Source organism: Mauremys reevesii, linkage group 2 (genome assembly GCF_016161935.1).
Source record: "Mauremys reevesii isolate NIE-2019 linkage group 2, ASM1616193v1, whole genome shotgun sequence".
Lineage (NCBI taxonomy): Eukaryota > Metazoa > Chordata > Testudines > Geoemydidae > Mauremys > Mauremys reevesii.
Genome location: NC_052624.1, coordinates 168,142,857 through 168,162,024, shown reverse-complemented (window position 1 = coordinate 168,162,024; position 19,168 = coordinate 168,142,857). Strand labels below are relative to the sequence as shown.

The window sequence follows — 19,168 nt, the reverse complement described above, 5'->3', positions numbered from 1 at the left end:
TCTCATCAGCGGCGGCACTCTGGCTTTTGTTCTGTTTTTTTTGTTTGTTTGCGGGGGGGGTTGTTTTTTTTTTTTTGCTTGGGGCAGCAAAAAACCAAGAGCCAGCTCTGTTTGGAGGCTTTGCAGGCATTTTGCTGAAAACTCACTCCTAGAAAAATGCAGACCTCCAAATAAAGCTCCAGTTTACGTTTGATGTGAACATCTGGAAGAGATGCACTATTTAACCAACCATTTTAATTGTATATCTCTCCCCATTAGTCATCCATTCATCACATAACCTTCTTTAGCGCAATATCTTAAAAAACTCATTCAATATTTGGAGATGCAGTAACCACTTTTCTCATCTGCTGTTTTGACCACACAACAATTTTTTTAACAAAAAAATATATCCAAAGTGTGTCTAGATCCTATCTGTCTGTAATATCGATAGTACAGGATTAAAGGGTGGGCATGAATATAACAGAAACCAATTTTTGGCCTTTGAACCAGTTTAAAAGTAGACGACACACACTTCTTTTTATAATGCTTTATTTTGAATGGTATAAGGTAAACCAATACTGAACACATGCAGCAGGAAGACCTTAGCCAGAAATTAAACCTACTTACAGTGCTGTTATGTTTCTCTTGAAGACCCTGTTCATGAAAAAATATCATTTTTGTCCATTCTTGCATCAGGAATTAAATATATTAATCCATGTTAATGTCTGGATTTCCTTTTTACACATCACATTCACTGCGGGGATCGTCTTTAACGACTACTCTGAAGTCAGAAATGATAGGGCAACACAAGCCTGAGACGTGTGGCAGTTCTCACTCCATAGCAAATGTTTGGTACATTCAGTATTTCCAGTTTTCATTTTCAGAATATACACAACCTAGGCTCTTCATAGCTGGAACTGCCATTGAGCAGTAGCGTAGTCAAGGGTGAACTGAGTTTACCCACTTCTCATTTGGGGAATATAGAGTTCAGTCTAGGTTAATTTACCCACTTCTTTTTTTATCATTACATCACTGCCACTTAGCTAACTTACACTGCTAACTTGATTTCATCATTTAAGGGGCATCATTAGGGAATTTCCAAGCTACTGGGGCCAGATCCTACGCTAGTGTAAATTAACATAGCTCCACTGAGGTTGCCAGCTGAGGATCTGGCGCTTACAGTAACAACTGTAAGTATTATCACGAATTATTTTATTATCTAGTGCATTTCTTCCCTAGATATCGCTGCAGTTTATGAAGGTGAATAAGAATTGTTAACTCCATATTACAGATGGCAGCCCCAGTCCTCCAATAGACTGTGTAGACACACTGCCCAAACCGAATGGAGTCTCACTGAAGCCAGTAACATTCCACTGAAGCGCAGCACTGTGTCTGCACAGTCAACCGAAGGATCAGAGCTATAATTCCAAATGTCAAAATACTTTTTTTTTTGAAGTAAGAATACACTTTGGAAAGATTCTAGACACAGCACAAGGTAAATTTATAGAAAACTTAGCTAGCTTTCATTATGAAATTCCAGATCCTTCAGCAATTCCAATTCACCTTCCTCCAGGAAAATGGACTTTGATTTAATTTCCTTTTAGAAAATGAAATGCATCAGAGAAACATGAATGTTTGTTTGTTGTTGGAGATGGGGTATTTCCTGATGAAACACATGACAGTTCCTGTGTGGTGCTAAATTCCTTATTCTAGGTGAGTGAAACAAAAGGAGTTAAATTGCATCATTTTATATGACTGCTGCATGTGAAAAGTATGTGGTGCTGCCTGTTTGATATATGAACATCTTAGATTACCTTTCAATGGTGTTACTCAGGATGCAAAGCTTTACAGAAATATGAATCACATATGGATTCTGCTTTTCTCAATAGATATGCCCTATTTAAGGAGAACAGAATCTGCCAGAAAGAATAATATTGCGAGTTTTGTTATGCCTAAACAAGAAGATAAATGGATGGTCCGCTTTAAATTCATCTTTGTGTTGCAGGATCCGATATCCTGGTACCTCTCTCAATTCAGCACCTTCTTCATTTACTTCCAGAGACACTCTATGGATAATCTGGGACAAAACCACACCCTTAGTCTCAGACATTTCAGAGAAGTCTGCTACATTCTCGTTAAAAATATTTGTCATCCCCAAGCTTTCCAGAACAGGCTTCAGATCATAATCCCCTTCCACCTTAAATTTGGGAAGAAACACGTTCACTTTGGTATTGGCCATCACGCTGGGATTGGTCCACTGTACTAACGTCTCAGGAGTGAGCGCCTGTTCCAGCTGAAATAATAAAGCAAGGGAGCATATTAATGGTCAATTTAAGGGCGAAAAAGACACTCCCCACTGTCCTCCTCTGTTTAAAAACCAAAGATAAGGGACTTAAACTTGCCCTTGATATATAGTAATTATCATGCCTAAGGGTAAATAGGGCTTTCAGTTCCATTGATATCACTCTGGTTTAACTCACTGGTGGTGTAGGTTTCTATAGTAACTCCATTGAATGAGTATAATCTGGTCCTTAGCACATTACAAGTACTGTGTGAGTAATCATCACAATAGCCCTCTGAGGTAGGTACCTCAAGGAAATTGGGAAGGACAGCTTAAGTGATTTGCCCAAGGCCACATAGCAAGTGAAAAAGCAAAGCTGATAAGAGGCCTTCGCTCACGTGATTCCCATGCCCACGAGCAATGGAATTACTAGCCTCTGTTTGCCAGAAGCTGGGAATGGGTGACAGGGGATGGATCACTTGATGATTACCTGTTCTGTTCATTCCCTCTGAAATGTGGCATTGGCCACTGTCAGAAGACAGGATACTGGGCTGGATGGACCTTTGGTCTGATCCAGTATGGCCATTCTTATGTTCTTGTGTTCATTTGAACTAGACAACAGACTCAAACTTCAAAATTCTGATCTGGATCTAGATTAGGGACAGTCCTGATATTTGGGGCTTTTTTTTATATGGGTCCTATTACCTTTCACCCCCTGTCCCAGTTTTTCTCACTTGCTATCTGGTCACCCTGATCTAGATCAGCTTTTGTCAGTGTTTGTTTCCAGATATTTTATTTGGCCCAAAGTCTGAGGGGTGTGCAGAGCAGGTGATTTCACTGGAATCCATCTCGAACTTGAATTAAAGGATGTCTCATGATCTGAATACAACTTCCATGTATAAATGATAGTACCCACAAAACTGCATGTGCTTATGCTAGTGCTAACACAATTAGGGCCAGATTCTGAGATCCTTACTCACAGTGAGTAGCACAGACGTAAGTGGGGTTCCTTGACCCTTAATGTCTAAACTGTGAACTGGCTGCGGTTCGCCACTCCAGGCCAATGGGGTCAGCACATCCCTCGGCCCGCACCACTTTCCGCAGCCCCCATTGGCCTGGAGTGGCAAACCGCGGCCAGTGGGAGCCGCGATCGGCCCAACCTGCGGACACAGCAGGTAAACAAACTGGCCCGGCCCTGCCACTAGTATATACCCTTTGACAAATGAGGGAGACTGAGACATGAAAAGTGAAGTGACTTGTTTTTTTACTTTTGAACAAGTTCAGGCCAGAGATGATAGGAGAACCCAATAATCATGACTGTAATGCCCAGACCCACAAATATAGTTAGGTTCTAACAACCCTCTATTTCAATAGCGAGACAGGGTGGGTGAGGTAATATCTTTTATTGGACCAACTTCTGTTGGTGAAAGAGACAAACTTTGAGAACTCTGAGTAAGTTCTAAAGCTTGTCTCTTTCACCAAAAGAAGTTGGTCTGATAAAAGCTATTATCTCACTCACCATGTCTCTCTAACATCCTGGGTCCAACATGGCTACAAATACACTGCAAATTTTAATTTCAGTGCAAGTTAGAAGCAAAAGTACCTTTGTGGATCTGGGCCTAAGTGCTTTGCTATAATCACCAGGCTACACGTACATTAACATGGAAACTAGATCTCTGGGCCAGATTTTTAAAGGTATTTAGATGCCTAAAGATGCAGTGAGGCACTTAGTGGGCTCTATAAAAGCACTTGGTCCTAGACACAGCACTCCAAGTGATTTCCTTTAGCTGAGGTGGCAATGCGATTTCACAAACACGACATCAGATGCAGAGAAGCAGAAGGAGACAATTAACTCCTAAGGAACCACTATCCTGTTCCCTTCTTAGTAACTTGAGAGTAATACAGAAAATATACCTTAGAGGCAGAATTATTGTAAATGGAATGCTTCCCTTGAAAACAACATTTAAACCTTGTCTATTTCTCTTACCTGTTCCAAGCCAGTGGTATCATCCTCAATCTCTTTTGGTAGCAGAATGAGCATGCTCATGTGCTTGTTGAGGCAAGGGAGCTCAAGGATTGCAGTTTTTAATTCCTTTACATAGCCCAGGCAAAACGTAGCTTCCAGGTTCATCATTTGCACTGGTTTTGTTTCAGTCTGTAAAACATACAGAGTACAACTTGGCAGCCCCTTTCTTTCACAAATGGGATGGAAGGAAGGAAAGTATGTGTGCTTGGATGAGAGTTGTACCTATGCATCATTTCTTTGGATTGGGGCATTTGTTTGCCTTCATATACAGTGAAACCTGTCTGGCCTCATTCCAGAATGACAAACATGGGTGGAAATGGCTTTTCTACTAATGGTGGATCAGGATTCTACTTAATACACTGGGGGACACTTTGGGGAGGTTTCTGAAGACAGGAGGTTGCCTCAGATTGGTGGCCTCTGGTAGCAGTTTCACTGTAAATTACAATGTATAACATCTAAAGGCCATTGCAATATCAGTGAGCCTAAAGCACTGAAGATATGCCAATGGCTGAGGCACAACATTATCAGCATGGGGTAGCAAAAAATTGGCAACACCTCTGCTATAAGCGGAAAGCAGTAAGAGTGCCCCTTTTTTTTTATAAAGAACCTTACATTTTCCACAAACTCCGGGGAGTCCAGTGGCACCATAAAGACTAACAGATTTATTTGGGCATGAGATTTCATGGGTAAAAAACCCACTTCTTCAGATGCATGGAAAAAGTGGGTTTTTTACCCATGAAAGCTTATGCCCAAATAAATCTGTTAGTCTTTAAGGTGCTACTGGACTCCTTGTTGTTTTTGTGGCTATAGATTAACATGGCTACCCATCTGATACTTATTTCCATAAACTGTTTTAGTACTAGTCCGAAAGGAACTTTTGGGGGTCCAATCATACAATACCGCCAAATGTTTCCTGTCATTAACATTTTGACTACTGTCAAACAAAACTATTAACTAATCCTGAGCTGGACCAACATATCATTGACCCAGTAAGAAAATAACAGTCCACATTACACAAGCCAAGGACATGCTATTTCACTAGATGACATAGTGAAATACTGTGGCCTGAAATGTTCCTTGTTTGTAGATGACCTTCAGATAGGCGCTCCAAAGCTCTAGCATGAAGATCTAGATCTAGCTTTGCACCACCTCCTGGCTGAACCCAGGCACTGTTGTCTGTGCTTTCCCTGGAAAACACCGGTTTAGCGTCTCCACTCCGATAAAATGGAAGTGTTGCTGATGAGCAGGGGGAAGCATTAGACTGAGGAATGGGCGGGAACTGTGAGTATGCCTTCTCTGGGAGGTGTGACTAGCCTTCGCCAGTGATGTTAGTCTCTGGGTTATGATGGAGTCGTTGATGTCTCTGGATCATCAGGAGTTAGTTGTAGTGTGTTGTACTTTTTTCTGTCTCTGTGTGGCCTACAGGCTGTGACCATTCCCTTTGACACAAATCCCACCACAGTGATCTACTGTTCTGTGACTTCTAGCAGGGCCGGCTCCAGACCCCAGCGCGCCAAGTGCGCGCTTGGGGCGGCATTTTCACAGCAGGGTGGCAGGCGGCTCCGGCGGGAGGTCCGCTGGTCCGCGGCTCCGGTGGACCTCCCGCAGGCATGACTGCGGAAGGTCCAATGGAGCCACCTGCCACCCTGCTGGCAAAATGCTTGGGGCGGCCGGATTCCTAGAGCCGCCCCTGCTTCTAGACTAGCTTTCCGCAATGTGAGCTACTTGAGGTTACTTCAAGGGTATCTGAAGTCTTCAGCTAGTGCAGTGATTTGTCTCGAGCGGGGGAGACATTCTGAGTGTATAACACCAATATTCTGTGCCCTGCACTGGCTACCTCTTTGGGTTAGGATGCAGTTTCTGGTATTTGTTACAATCTCTGGGGTGCAGTTACCTGTGAGATTGCACTTCTCCCTCACTCACATAAAGGCAGTTAATGGTCACTCTTTCTGTCAATGACACGCTAGTCATAGTGTAGTACAGTGGTTCTCAACCAGGGGTCTGGGGCCCCCTGGGGGGCGGCAAGCAGGTTTCAGGGGTCCTCCAAGCAGGGCCAGTGTTAGACTCACTGAGGTCCTGGGCATAAAGCCGTGCAGGGCTGAAGCCCGGGGCCCTGAGCCCTGCTACCTGGGGCTGAAGCCAAAGCCTGAGTAACTTAGCTTTGTGGGTCCCCAGGCAATTGCCCTGCTTGATACCTTCTAATGCCAGCCCTGGCTTTTATATGCAGAAAAAGAGTTGTTGGGGCACTGGTGGGATGTGGAGTTTTTATAGCATGTTGGGGGGGGCCTCAGAAAGAAAAAGATTGAGAACATGTGTAGTAAATGTCACAGCATAGAGAAAAATATATCTGGTAACTTTTCTTCAGATCATAGAAACCAATGAGGTGGGGTCTTTGAAAGGGTTATATAAAACCACCAACACATTAAAATGTTAACTGGTTTATGGCACCCAGGATACAAAACAACAAGTCTCAGCAGAGAGCTCCATGACAGTCTAGTAATACTGAAGATTTCTATTTCAATTCTTCCAAACATTTACTTACTTTGAAACAAGATAATTTAAATGCTTTTTTAAAACATACCTTGTTGATTTTAAAAGGACATTCTTTGATTTGTGCCTCTGGGAACTTCTTCATCCAGTTTGTTACAAAATAAGCTGTGTTAACCAGGAGGATCTTAGTCTGGTCATTTATACTCCCCTCATTCAAAATGTTCTCCATTTTACCTGTGCATGTTTTTTTTAAAAAAGCACATCATTAATAGAATACAGCAATATTGTTGTTCGAATAGGTGAATACTCTGCCCGGTTACAATACTAGGGTTGGCTAGATACTGTACTCATAGATGAGGAAATTTAATTCAAGAGGGAGACACCCTACTTGTGATTTTAGTATTTGTAGCCTAACTTTGGGAGGGGCGGACCTGAACTTCCAAATGATGCAAAATATTTATTTTGTATTTTATGTGGTGTTCGAATCCAGATGATTTTTCCTATATTGGGTATATTATATTAAAAACAATTCTTAAAAGCTATTGATCTTTCATTTTTAGTGAAATAGTTACAGATGGTTATTTTATTTTTATAATTGGTTACATTTTTACAAGGACTATTTTAAGGATTGTAGACCAAATTCATATTTGGTGTAACTGTCTTGGAAGTAATGGAGTTTAATTAATTTGATCCATTGTGGTCAGGGTAAATAGTAAATGCTATTATGAAAGAGCTGCAGCCATTCAGACACTAGATACAGAAAGGTAATGGCTAGAGAGCTGCAGGCTTCTATAGCAAGTTTCTGTGAGATACAGTTTGTAATTTTGGAAGCAAAAGGCAAATTTCAAAGCTAGTTGCTGCTAATTTCAGATTGAGATAGTATCAGACAAATGGGAAAAAGCAAGAAGTGCTGTTTCAGTTATAGCACGCTACCTAGTACTGCATGGTACGCTTTAAAGTCATAGAAAGGTATTTTTGTTGTTTTCCAGACACTCTAAAATTTTAGCAATGTCACAAAAGGAACTGGATTGACAGCATTCTAGACTCATAACTTCTCTTTATGCACAAACTTAGGCACAAAATAGGCAGTTCAAGCTACCTGCACAATCCCATCAGTCTGGAAGAATGAAAACCTGAATCATGTACATCTAATTTCATAGTCCTACCACTGGGGGCACTAGTGACCAAGAAATCCTGTGAGTGCTCAGTAAATACACAACGCTATCAAGCCCTGTGCTACTAAACTCAGCAGCAGGCTGGCAAGAGCTGGGAATGCAACCCTTCCCCTAAGGAATTCTGCATGCTCTGTCCTGGGACCCTTAGTCTCCTGCTCACTGATTCAAGTCTGGTATCCATTGGTGGTGTCCAAAACATCATTAACTTCTGACAGCTGTTTGGTGGCCTATTTGATATGAGTAAGTGATCTCAGTCCAATTATTACATAAAGACATATCCAGATAAGGAAACATCACCACCATTTGGCATCTTTATGTCAGCATTTAGGCCAAGGAATGAATGGCCTTTATGAAATTAATTGGGGAAAAACCCACAAAATTTGGAATCTGGGGAACATTTGCCATTAGCATATAACTTTAAAGCAGGTCAGATATTGGATTAAAATTATTAACATGGTCCTTTGAATGTTTGTTTAGGCCCGAATGTGAACCCCTTACATCAAAGAGCAAATATTCTCAAATTGACCCATTGAAGTCAAGTGTGTAACTACTCACCAGGATAAGGAAGGCTTTCACAATCTAGTCCTTAGTTCAGTTTCACTACTGCATCTTTTCTATGTCAGAATATGTTTAACATCATTAATTTTAAGGATCACACTAAAAAAGCATGTTCCCATTTCTTTCACTATATAATTATGTCTGAAACTGTTAACTAAAAATGTCACAAGGGAACAGAATTCACATTTCTCTTCAGAGACGATAAGTAGGGTCTCCTGGATTAAACTATACTTGCCATCGGTTAGCTCCGAAACAGATTTGTTGATCTGCTGCCTGGTTTCCTCTGTTTTTTCTTTGAAGTCTACTAGTTCCAGTTCAGATGGAAAGGGTCTCTTGGTGGCATTGATAAATTCCTGAAAGACACAAAGAATCAAATACATCCTGGGTGCAATCCCACTGATTTAATATTCCTACCACATGGGTTCATTTGACACAGAGAGATCCTGTGAATGTCATCAGCTCAGAGGTTCAACAGGAGTCAAGATTCAATTATGTTACATGAGGGAATAAATTGACCTATGGCCTTTAAAAAGTGCCTATCTTACCATAATTTGAGATGATAAAATGACACCACATTCATGGTCTTCCTGTTGCAAATGATTGGTAAAAACAGACTATTCACACAATCTACATCCTCAACATCCTGACAATATATTTGAAGAGTTTAATGGACGCTATTAGGTCGCCACTAAAATAAAGCTGAAAAACAGTTTACATAATCATAGCTTTGTTTTCACTGGATTTTAGCTTTCTGAAAAAAATCAGCTTTTGGGCTGAAATTTTCCATGCGTGAGCTCTGTCCAAAGGAGTGGTAGTGGTGGTGGGGGGGGGTTGTTTGTTTTGTTTTTAATTTTTTAAATCTCTTCAGCCATTTTTTAGTTCTGCGGGTTGAAAAAGCAAACAATCATTTTCCTTTCTTTTAATCACACTTGTTTTTTTTCCCCCCAAAAGTGAAAAAACAGCTGAGCTTCCAAACCTGACATACGTAATCATAGTGTGTGTGTGTGTGTGTGTGTGTATGTGTGTGTAAATTAGGGGCACATTTACACACCACCTTTGGACTCATGAGTTTAAGATCGGAAGAATTTGAGGTGACAAATCTTTAACCCAGCATAAATGCCTATTGTGCCTTAAAGCCTTTTTGCTGTAAAGATTTCAGGTAGTTTAAATATTTATGCAGCTGTAAGGAAGCCGACATTCTTATCCTGACATAAATGTTTAAGTTAGCAGAAAAGGTTCTTAACCATCTTAATCATATGAGGTTATTCTGAGAGTTGATGCTGCCTTAACGATTTTCCTTTTAAAAAAAATCTGCCACATTAAATGCAAATAAACCCTGTTAATGCAAAGTTAATTGCACAGCAGAAGTCTCCAAAAAATCAGGAAATGCCTAAGTTAAGGTTCCAGATGTAATGTTGATGTACCCGTATTGCATGTGGTAATTCAGCTCCTGTTTGTCTGGATAAACATGTGTAGCTTAATATGTAGCTATTCATCATAAAAGACTTAGCATAAAACCACACCGGATGTGCAATGCAAAAGTGTTAATGCTGCTACTAAAAACTTAACTTTTTCATTATTTTTTTTTGTTTTTAAACTTTTTTTAAGGTAAAATTACAATAACATTTTAACATTCTACATTGTACATTATTTAATTGATGGTGTTACTTATTTGACACAATGTTTTCATAACACATATTACTACTAAACAAATAGGGAGCAGATACAATAATACTTATATAGTACGCAGCTTATAGGCAATTTTATTTATTTTTTTACAATATTGTAATTCTATAATGCATGCCTATTTAAGATCATAACACTATAGCTCTTCCTGCTGACCCTAAAAATTGAATGGTCCTCAGTGTGGTGACCCTTTATAGGAGTCAGCAGGTGATACAGATCTGACAAAGTCTAATATACCCTCTAAAAAGTATATCACAAGAGACTTTTATTTAGCTTCCACTAACCACTCAATACTTTAAATTAAAACTTCAAGCCTGATATTAGGGAAAATAAATTGTAATTGGTGGAAGCTACAGAGTAATTATTTGGGGGAAGAGAACTTTTTTCTTTGGTCTTATTTTTCTTAATTTAAAGTGACACTAACTTGACATCAAGTTAGTTTCCAGATGTGAGTAAAAAATAGTTTCAGGTAACAGACTGCCTCTGGCTCCCCATTCTAATTATTGTGGTTTTACAATCACAAGGAAAATGACCCATAACAAAAAAGTGAAACTGACTCTATAGGGGAAACAGTGAAACTGACACTACACAGAATCCTATTAAATCAGGGGTTCTCAAACTGGGGGTCGGGCTGTCAGCCTCCACCCCAAACCCTGCTTTGCCTCCTGCATTTATAATGGTGTTAAATATGTAAAAGATGTTTTTAATTTATAAGGGGGGTCACACTCAGAGGCTTGCTATGTGAAAGGGGTCACCAGTACAAACGTTTGAGAGCCACTGTGTTAAATGTTCAGCCTGGAAAAACAGAGAAATAGATTTTAGCTAGCTATCTTTAGGTGATTACAGTCTCCTAGATCAGTGGTTCTCAACCAGGGGTCTGGGGCCCCCTGGGGGGCAGCGAGCAGGTTTCTGGGGGGTCCTCCAAGCAGGGCTGGTGTTAGATACATTGGGACCCAAGGCAGAAAGCTGAAGCCCCACCACATAGGGCTGAAGCCCAGGACCCTGAGACCTGCCACCTGGGGCTGAAGCTGAAGCCTGAGCAATGTAGCTTCACTGGGGCTCCTGTGCTGTGGGCCCCAGGCAATTGCCCTGCTTGCTACCCCCTAACGCCAGCCCTTGCTCTTATATGCATAAAACCATTGTTGTGGCACAGGTGGGCCATGGAGTTTTTATAGCATGTTGGGAGGGCCTCAGAAAGAAAAAGTTTGAGAATCCCTGTCCTAGGTAAAACAATTTCAGACAGTAACATTTTAAAGCGGATTAATACTGCTGCTATGTTGTGCAGGGTCTTCAAGGCACAGAAAAGTCATTTATGTTTGAAGGGAAAGGGAGACCCAGGGGAAGGGAAAAAAATTGATGTGAGCATATATTTAAAGACTATCATAATGACTGTGCACAAGGAGGCAGAGTTAAGGCAGCATGGGCAAGTTTCATTCTGGCATTTTGTAATTTCTGAGCACTTGACTTTGTAACTTTGTTTTTTCATTTCAGCAGTCCATGCTAATGTATAGCTAGACAGAAATTAGTAAACTACCATTATATCAATTTTAAGCAAGGGGGCTTACTTTCTAAAGTTACTAGAACAGCAAGGAAAGGGAGAGATTTTTGATTATTAGTAACTTATTTAGTGTCAACAGTAAGCTAGGCATTTTGATAAGTTGGCTTAATTTAAAAAATTTTTAGAAAGAAATGCAGTTTAAGTGGATAAAGACATTTTAATTCTGAGGCCAACACAGTAACATCCAAACAGAGACAAGCTATTATGTTAAAATAACCATAAGGCCTGTATAGCCAGTCAATACATTGGCCAAGCAGCCTATCAAATGTATTCCTTAACTACTTACCGTGGTAGGGTTCAGAGACTTTTCTACATAGAGCCGTTTGACCATTTTCAATGAAAAGAAAGAGCTGAGTTTGGAAACATCAGACGTTACTGTTTGAAACCCAAACAAAACATCTTTGACGTCTTCTAAATGGAGTGCCTGTTAATGAACATGTTAAGATATTATGCGTCTGTCTTGGCTTAAAATCCCTAGCTGTTCAGTAATAAATAGCACTAGTATGTGGCCACTATCATTGCTCCTTATATTTACAATGGTAACAAAGCTTCTTTCTCCCCTTGTAAGCCCTGTCTGCAAATCTCACATAAAGCTAAAGCCCTAAGCCTGCAACGTTATTTGTGGAAATAGTCCCACTGAAATCAATAGGACTACTCATGCAAGTGATGCTAATCACGTTTGTCTTTTCAGCATTGGGCTGTCACTGTGTCCACAAATTCCAATCCCTCCAAAAAAACTCTGAGTGACCTCTTGTAGCTTTAGAAAATATCATTCTTAGGATCAGGGCAGCTGAAACTTTTTAAAAATTTGAAGCAAATTACAGAAGCTTTACTGAATTATAACTTTAAGGTAAGGAAATATCAGTAGTTCAAACTTCTTATGCATTTACACCTCCCAAAGAATTAGTTAACAGGGAAGAGCAGTTTTTAAACAACACAGTGGTATATAAACTATTTGGGGGTGAAGGGGGAGCAGAAGCAGAATTGCTTAAAGAGTAATCAGATGCCAGCAGCTACAGTGACATGAAAAATACAGCTGACGATTGGGTAGCTAACTCAGAAATGCAAAGCCCAAGCATTCAAAAATCATGAGTCAGGTTCCAAAAGGTCATGAGATTTAAAAAAAAGTGTTGGATTCTTTTTAATTGTCTTCTGGTTTCTGAGCCTTTCAGGTACACTCCGGTCACATTTTTATGCTTTTCTCAGCAACTATTAGGGCTAGAAACTTTCTTTTTAATGTAAGCAGTGGGGCTTTTTACTAATCACCTTCCTCTAAGAGCCAGGGCTTTAAGAAAATCACCAAATATTACGAAAGTCACAATGAAATCCTGAGAATTGACTATACTGCTACCCCTTTAAATGTAAGTGCTGATTTTCACTTTTGGACAGTGGGAGGAGAATTTCTAGCAGTTTCAATTTGAAGATCGCCTTCTAAATGTAAACTAATCCATACCATTAAGTTTGTCACACTACTTTAAATAAAAAGCCCCGCCCAGCTCTCATCGACTCCCCACTGGTCATTACAGTATCTATTTCAAGTTCCTGAAATGAGGGACAGGGAACAGTAGGGTGTAATTGCCCCTTCCCCACATCATTCCTTCCCCTGTAGATGTAATCCATTCACTGCCAGTGTGCATACACTAAGTCCCCTGCCACCTTATTTATTCCCCTGCAAGCGTAACCCTTTAAGTGCCCCACCTCAGCAGGTATAAGAGAGCACACAAAATGATTGATTAAACATTCAAGGATGATTCCAGAAATTTGACTGGCTAATATATAGGGCATTATCTCTATAGAGATGTTGTGTAAATACCAGTGAGATGTGTATCCCCCACAGAAAAAAGAAAAGCTCCAAGCCTATGTCATCTTCTTTCCAGTTTGTCTTTGTAACCATAGCAAAATTATCTTGGTCAAGCCTCACCCATTAGCTCCTCATGAAGAGCCCCATGCCTCGATTGCTATCGTTTAAGCATGGGAAATATATCTGTATGGCAATTACAGCATACGTGAAGCAGTTAGTAAAGCTGCAACCCTGTTATTTATCCAGCAGTGGGAGACTCTTCAGCAGTTTGCACATAGCAATACTTCCAGAGCTATATCAGGGATTATTTTAGGGGACACTGGCACCTGGCAAGGAAGGCTCTACAGCACACTAGTTTGCCACATAGTAGCACCCAGGGTGGACACTGCTACAGGGCACTACCAGTATATCAAAGTGCACTACTACAGTGCACAACAGCAGTACATCAATGTGCATTACATACTTTTCAGTGCACTGTAGCTGTGTCCACATGGGCCATCACTGCTTGTTCTACTGCATTAAGCCTCTCTTGATTACTTTCAGGGGAAAGGGTGAATTTTATTGCCAAGGGAATTAAGTAATTTTACAGTAGAACCTCAGAGTTATGAACACCAGAGTACAAACTGACTGGTGAACCACACACCTCATCAGAAATGTGCAATCAGAGCAAAGCAGTAGGGACAAAAAAAGGGGAAAAAAGCAAATACTGTACAGTCCTGTGTTAAATGTAAACTACTAAAACAATAAAGGGAAAGTTTAAAAAAAAAAAGAAAAGATTTGACAAGGCCAGGAAACTGTTTCTGTGCTTGTTTCCTTTATATTAAGACAGTTAAAGGCATCATTTTTCTTCTGCATGGTAAAGTTTCAAAGCTGTATTAAGTCAATGTTCAGTTGTAAACTTTTGAAAGAACAGCCATAACGTTTTGTTCATTTATGAACATTTCAGAGTTATGAACAACCTCTGTTCCCAACGTGTTCGTAACTCTGAGATTCTACTATACCACTAATGGATTTTGGCAAAATTTGTTTTATGCATGTTTCCCTAGACATCCCTGCAACACACCATGCTGTTAAAACACCAGGCCTATCCTGAGTAGATATTGCCAATCATGCTGAGTAGTGCTGTAATGAAAAGCCATTCTCCAGAAAGTTCAGTGGTCTCAATTGTGCAGTAAACCACAGTGGAACCCTGGCACCCCTGGGGGAATTCTGCACCACTGCACATGCACAGAATTCATGTGCTGTGCAGAATTTTTTTTTTTTTTTACAGAAAATACATTCTGCTGGAAAGGTGATGCAGTTACTTCTTTTGCCCACCAGGGGCTGCCAGAATACAGCAACTGCTCCCAGATGCAAGCAGCCCCAGCTATGGATAGAGAAGAGAAAGATGTTGCCTTGCTCACAGCATCCTGTCCACGGGGCCAGGTCAGGAGGTACGGTATATATGGGGACAAACAGCATGGAGCTGCTGGGTGGGGGTGGTCACAGAATTGGGTTCAGAAGGGCTAGTTGGGGGGACAGACTGGGGTAGGGGCTGAATGGAAGTGGGGGTGCAGGGACACATGGGGATGCGGAGGGGATACAGGAATGCATGGGGATAGTGGATGGCTGAGTGGGGGTGAAGGGCCACATGGGTATGGGGAGAGCAGGTGCAGGGCCACATGAGGGGAGTGGGAGTTCCAGGCCACATGGGGATGGAGGGAGGGGTGGCTGAGTGGGGACACAGGGACAAATGGTGACAGGAGAGAGAGTCAAGGGATGCATGGGGACGGGGGATGGGGTTGGCTGACTGAGATACCGGACCACGTGGGAGGAGGGGATGCAGGGCCACATGGGGATGGGGGAGAGGGTGGCTGAGTGGGGGTTCAGGGACACATGGGAACAGAGGAGAGGGGGATAAAGGGATACATGGGGTGGGAGGAGAAGGGGTGGCTGAGTGAGGATGCAAGGACACATGGCGATGGATCAGGGATCGGCAACCTTTGGCTCGTGGCCCATCAGGGAAATCTGCTGGTGGACTGAGATGGTTTGTTTACCTGCAGCGTCTGCAGGTTCGGCTGATTGCAGCTCCCACTGGCCGTGGTTTGCCGTTCCAGGTCAATGGGGGCTGCAGGAAGTGGCGGCCAGCACATCCCTTGGCCCGTGCTGCTTCCCACAGCGCCCATTGGCCTGGAATGGAGAACCATGACCAATGGGAGCTGCAATTGGCCAAACCTTCAGATGCTGCAGGTAAACAAACCGTCTCAGTCTGCCAGTAGATTTCCCTGATGGGCTACGTGCCAAAGGTTGTCTATAATCGCCAGTTGCATATTTTTATACCTAAAAGTGAAGCTAGAGGCTCACCTTTATCATTTGGGTTGCGGTGTCACCTTTGGTAGCTTTATATGCCAGAGCCAGAGAAGTTGAAGTACACAGTGGAGCAAAAACAATATTGGCTGTTTTGTCCTTCTCACACAATTTTTTGAACATATCAACTGCAAAGGCAGTGTTTGCTAGACGCAGAGCATCAATAGCCATTTTCCTGAAACAGAAAAAAAATAAGACCAAGGTAATTAAAAAATCTACCACTTGCTCATGCTGTAAAGATTTCTGGGTTGCAACACTGATTTGTTCATCATAACACCAGCAGGAAGAGGTCAGATCAAATAAAACAGTGCATGTTGAGGCACAAAGGGCCAAATCTGTATTTAATCTGTTTTTGATGTATACAGTTAAACTACACAGATTTAAAAGGTACCTCTCCTGCGCTCTAGGTACCTCTGATACTGAAACACCCCTTTATTTGTTTCATTGACCTTCATGTCTCTTGGTTTACAATGAACTGTTCCATCAAAGCCTATGATGAATTTTTGTGCATGCTGATCTTCTAGAGCAGAAGTTCCCATTCCCAGATGGTGACTGGTGGCTCCCTTACTAGTGCTCAGCAAAGAGCAGGCTGGTCCTGTAGGCTGGGATTTTCAAAGAAGCCTAAATGAGGTAAGTTCATTTTGTATCCTTTTGAGACTAAATCCCTTTGAAATTCAATGGGAGTTAGGTACCAAACTCCCTTAGGTTCCTATGGAAATCCCAGCTATCATGCTGACTTATCATTTCCAACTGTTTACATTGCAATTACTTTCCTAAGATTTTTATATGTAAGCAATTACTGTCATTGCCACAGGGATGTTTAGGTGATCTGTGAAATCAGGAAGGGCTTGTCCATGAGACAATCTTTGTATTAAAATGTGGTCCTTGCTATGAAAGGGTTTGGGAACATTTTGATCTTGTAGACTGTCAAGTTATTGGGAACAGATTTGGGCCAAATTCAGCCCTCGTGTAAGGAGGTGTACCTCAGCTGTACTGTAGTCAATGAGCCAAATTTGAATAGTAAGATTTAAGCATTCCTCTGGATTTATAGAAGAATATGGCCCATTGGTTTAGTTAATTTGGGCCAGATCTGTCTGCAATACTATGAAGTATAGAAGACGGAAATGAGGAAAAACTCACCTTAACTGCTCCACAGTTTTTCTGTGAAGTAACACAGAAGGAGACAGAGAAACAGAAATTCTGAAACATTGACATTAATGGCAATTTTGCCATCGACTTCTGTGTGATTAGAATTGTACCCTGAGACCTTAACAAAAGTCACTTAGCTATGTGCTTGAGATGAACTAGGAAATACTTGTACTGTTTTGTATGAATACAGTGCATGTCTCTCTGTGGGTCGTTTGTTATGGGTTACTTGCTATAGAATTAGATCAAAAGGGAATGTTAAATGAATCAAGCAGGAAAGGCAATGCAAGGCCTAGATAAGATGCATCCCAACAAACACTCAAACACAATAGCCAGGTTTATAACTACTCCTCAGCCTCAACCCTGGGTGACACAGCACAGTGTTTAGTCAAGACTGAGGAGAAAGAGAGAGATGAAAGAGAATACTAAGACGTTACAGGACATCAAGCCGTGAAGCCCCCTTACCGGGTGTCAGAGCCCAGGCTCCAGCCCAAGGAGGAATTTCTACACTGCTATTTTTAACTCTGTAGCATAAGCCCAAGTCAGCTGACCTGAGCTCTGAAACTCTGCTGCATTCTCAAACATTTACTAAGCTATTTTACATCTCTGTCGTCATAACCGATCTCATTACAGTTGCCAACTTCCTAATCGCACAAAACCGAACACTCCTGCCCCGCCCTTCTCTGAGGCCTCACCTCTCATTCACTCCATTCCCCCCTCCTTCTATCGCTCGCTCTCTCCCATCCTCACTCACTTTCACCGGGTTGGGGAAAGAGCTTGGGGTGCGGGAGGTTGTGAGAGCTCCAGCTGGGGGTACAGGCTCTGGGGTGGGGCTGGGGGTGCAGGAGGGGTCTCTGGGCTGGAGTTGAGGGGTTCAGAATGAGGGAGGGGGCTCAGAGCTGGGGCAGTGGGTTGGGGTGCGGGAGGGTCTGAGGGCTCCAGCTGGGGGTGTGGGCTCTGGGGTGGGGCCGAGGATGAGGGGTTTGGGGTACAGGTGAGAACTCAGGGCTCAGGTAGGGGGTTGAGGTGCAAGAGGGGGTGCAGGGTGCAGGCTTTGAGAGCAAGTTTGGGTGCAGGGAGGGGGCTCAGGGCTGAGGCAGGGGTTGGGGTGCAGGCTCTGGGAAGGAGTTGGGGTGCTGGAGGGGGTTCTGACCTGGAGCAGGAGGTTGGGGTGCGGCCTCTGGCCGGGCAGCGCTTACCTCAGGAGGCTCCCGGTCAGCAGCTCAGCAGGGCTGAGGCAGGCTCCCTGCCTGCCCTGGCTCCACACGGCTCCTGGAAGTGGACGACATGTCCCTTCGGCCAGGGGCGGCTCTAGGTATTTTGCCGCCCCAAGCACTGCAGGCAGGCTGCCTTTGGCGGCTTGCCTGCGGGAGGTCCCCGGTCCCACAGATTCGGCGGCAGCCTGTGGGAGGTCTGCCAAAGCTGCGGGACCAGCGGACCCTCTGCAGGCATGGCGCCGAAGGCAACCTGCCTGCCGCCCTCGCAGCGACCGACAGAGCGCCCCCCTGGCTTGCCATCCCAGGCACGCACTTGGTGTGCTGGTGCCTGGAGCCGCCCCTGCCTTTGGCCCCTAGATGGAGGGGCCAGGGAGCTCTGCGCATTGCCTGTGCCCACAGGCACCATCCCCGTAGCTCCCATTGGCTGCAGTCCCGGTCAATAGGAGCTGCAGAGTCAGCGCTCAGGGCGGGGTCAGTGCATACTGCTCCCGTGGCCATCCCTGCGCCTGGGGGCCGCAGGGATACGCTGGCTGCTTCCAGGAGCCACACAGAGCCAGGGCAGACAGAGAGCCTGTCTTAGCCCCGCTGCGCCACCAACCAGACTTGTAACAGCCCAGTCAGCTGTGCTGACCAGAGCCACCAGGGCCCCTTTTCAACTGGGTGTTCTGATTGAAACCAGACACCTGGCAACCCTAATCCCAAGTAGCAGCAGAGTATGTTGGAACTGCAATAAGAACCACTAGCCATGTGCACAATGGACTGTCTGTAATCAGGTACCTGTTCAATATTGCATGTAGCACATTTTTTTTTGTGCACATTGTGAAAGAATTTGTACACACTTACCTTACCTCCATATACATAGTAAGTGCAAAGACTTCTGACTGTGTAAATTCTAACATGTGTGC

General features: G+C 42.9%; 1 protein-coding gene across 2 annotated transcripts in view; it reads right to left on the bottom strand.

Moving 5' to 3' along the window:
- Positions 1-530: 530 nt before the first annotated feature.
- The window catches only part of SERPINB5 (serpin family B member 5), a 30,904-nt gene continuing 12,266 nt past the window's right edge, over positions 531-19,168 (bottom strand). For both annotated transcript variants that reach the window (XM_039525197.1, XM_039525198.1), the window contains 6 exons: positions 15,898-16,075; positions 12,040-12,177; positions 8,745-8,862; positions 6,868-7,010; positions 4,248-4,415; positions 531-2,272 (listed from right to left, as the gene is read on the bottom strand). In XM_039525197.1, coding sequence (XP_039381131.1) covers positions 1,880-2,272; positions 4,248-4,415; positions 6,868-7,010; positions 8,745-8,862; positions 12,040-12,177; positions 15,898-16,075 — 1,138 coding nt within the window. In that variant the 3' untranslated portion in view covers positions 531-1,879. The remainder of the gene's footprint in view (positions 2,273-4,247; positions 4,416-6,867; positions 7,011-8,744; positions 8,863-12,039; positions 12,178-15,897; positions 16,076-19,168) is intronic.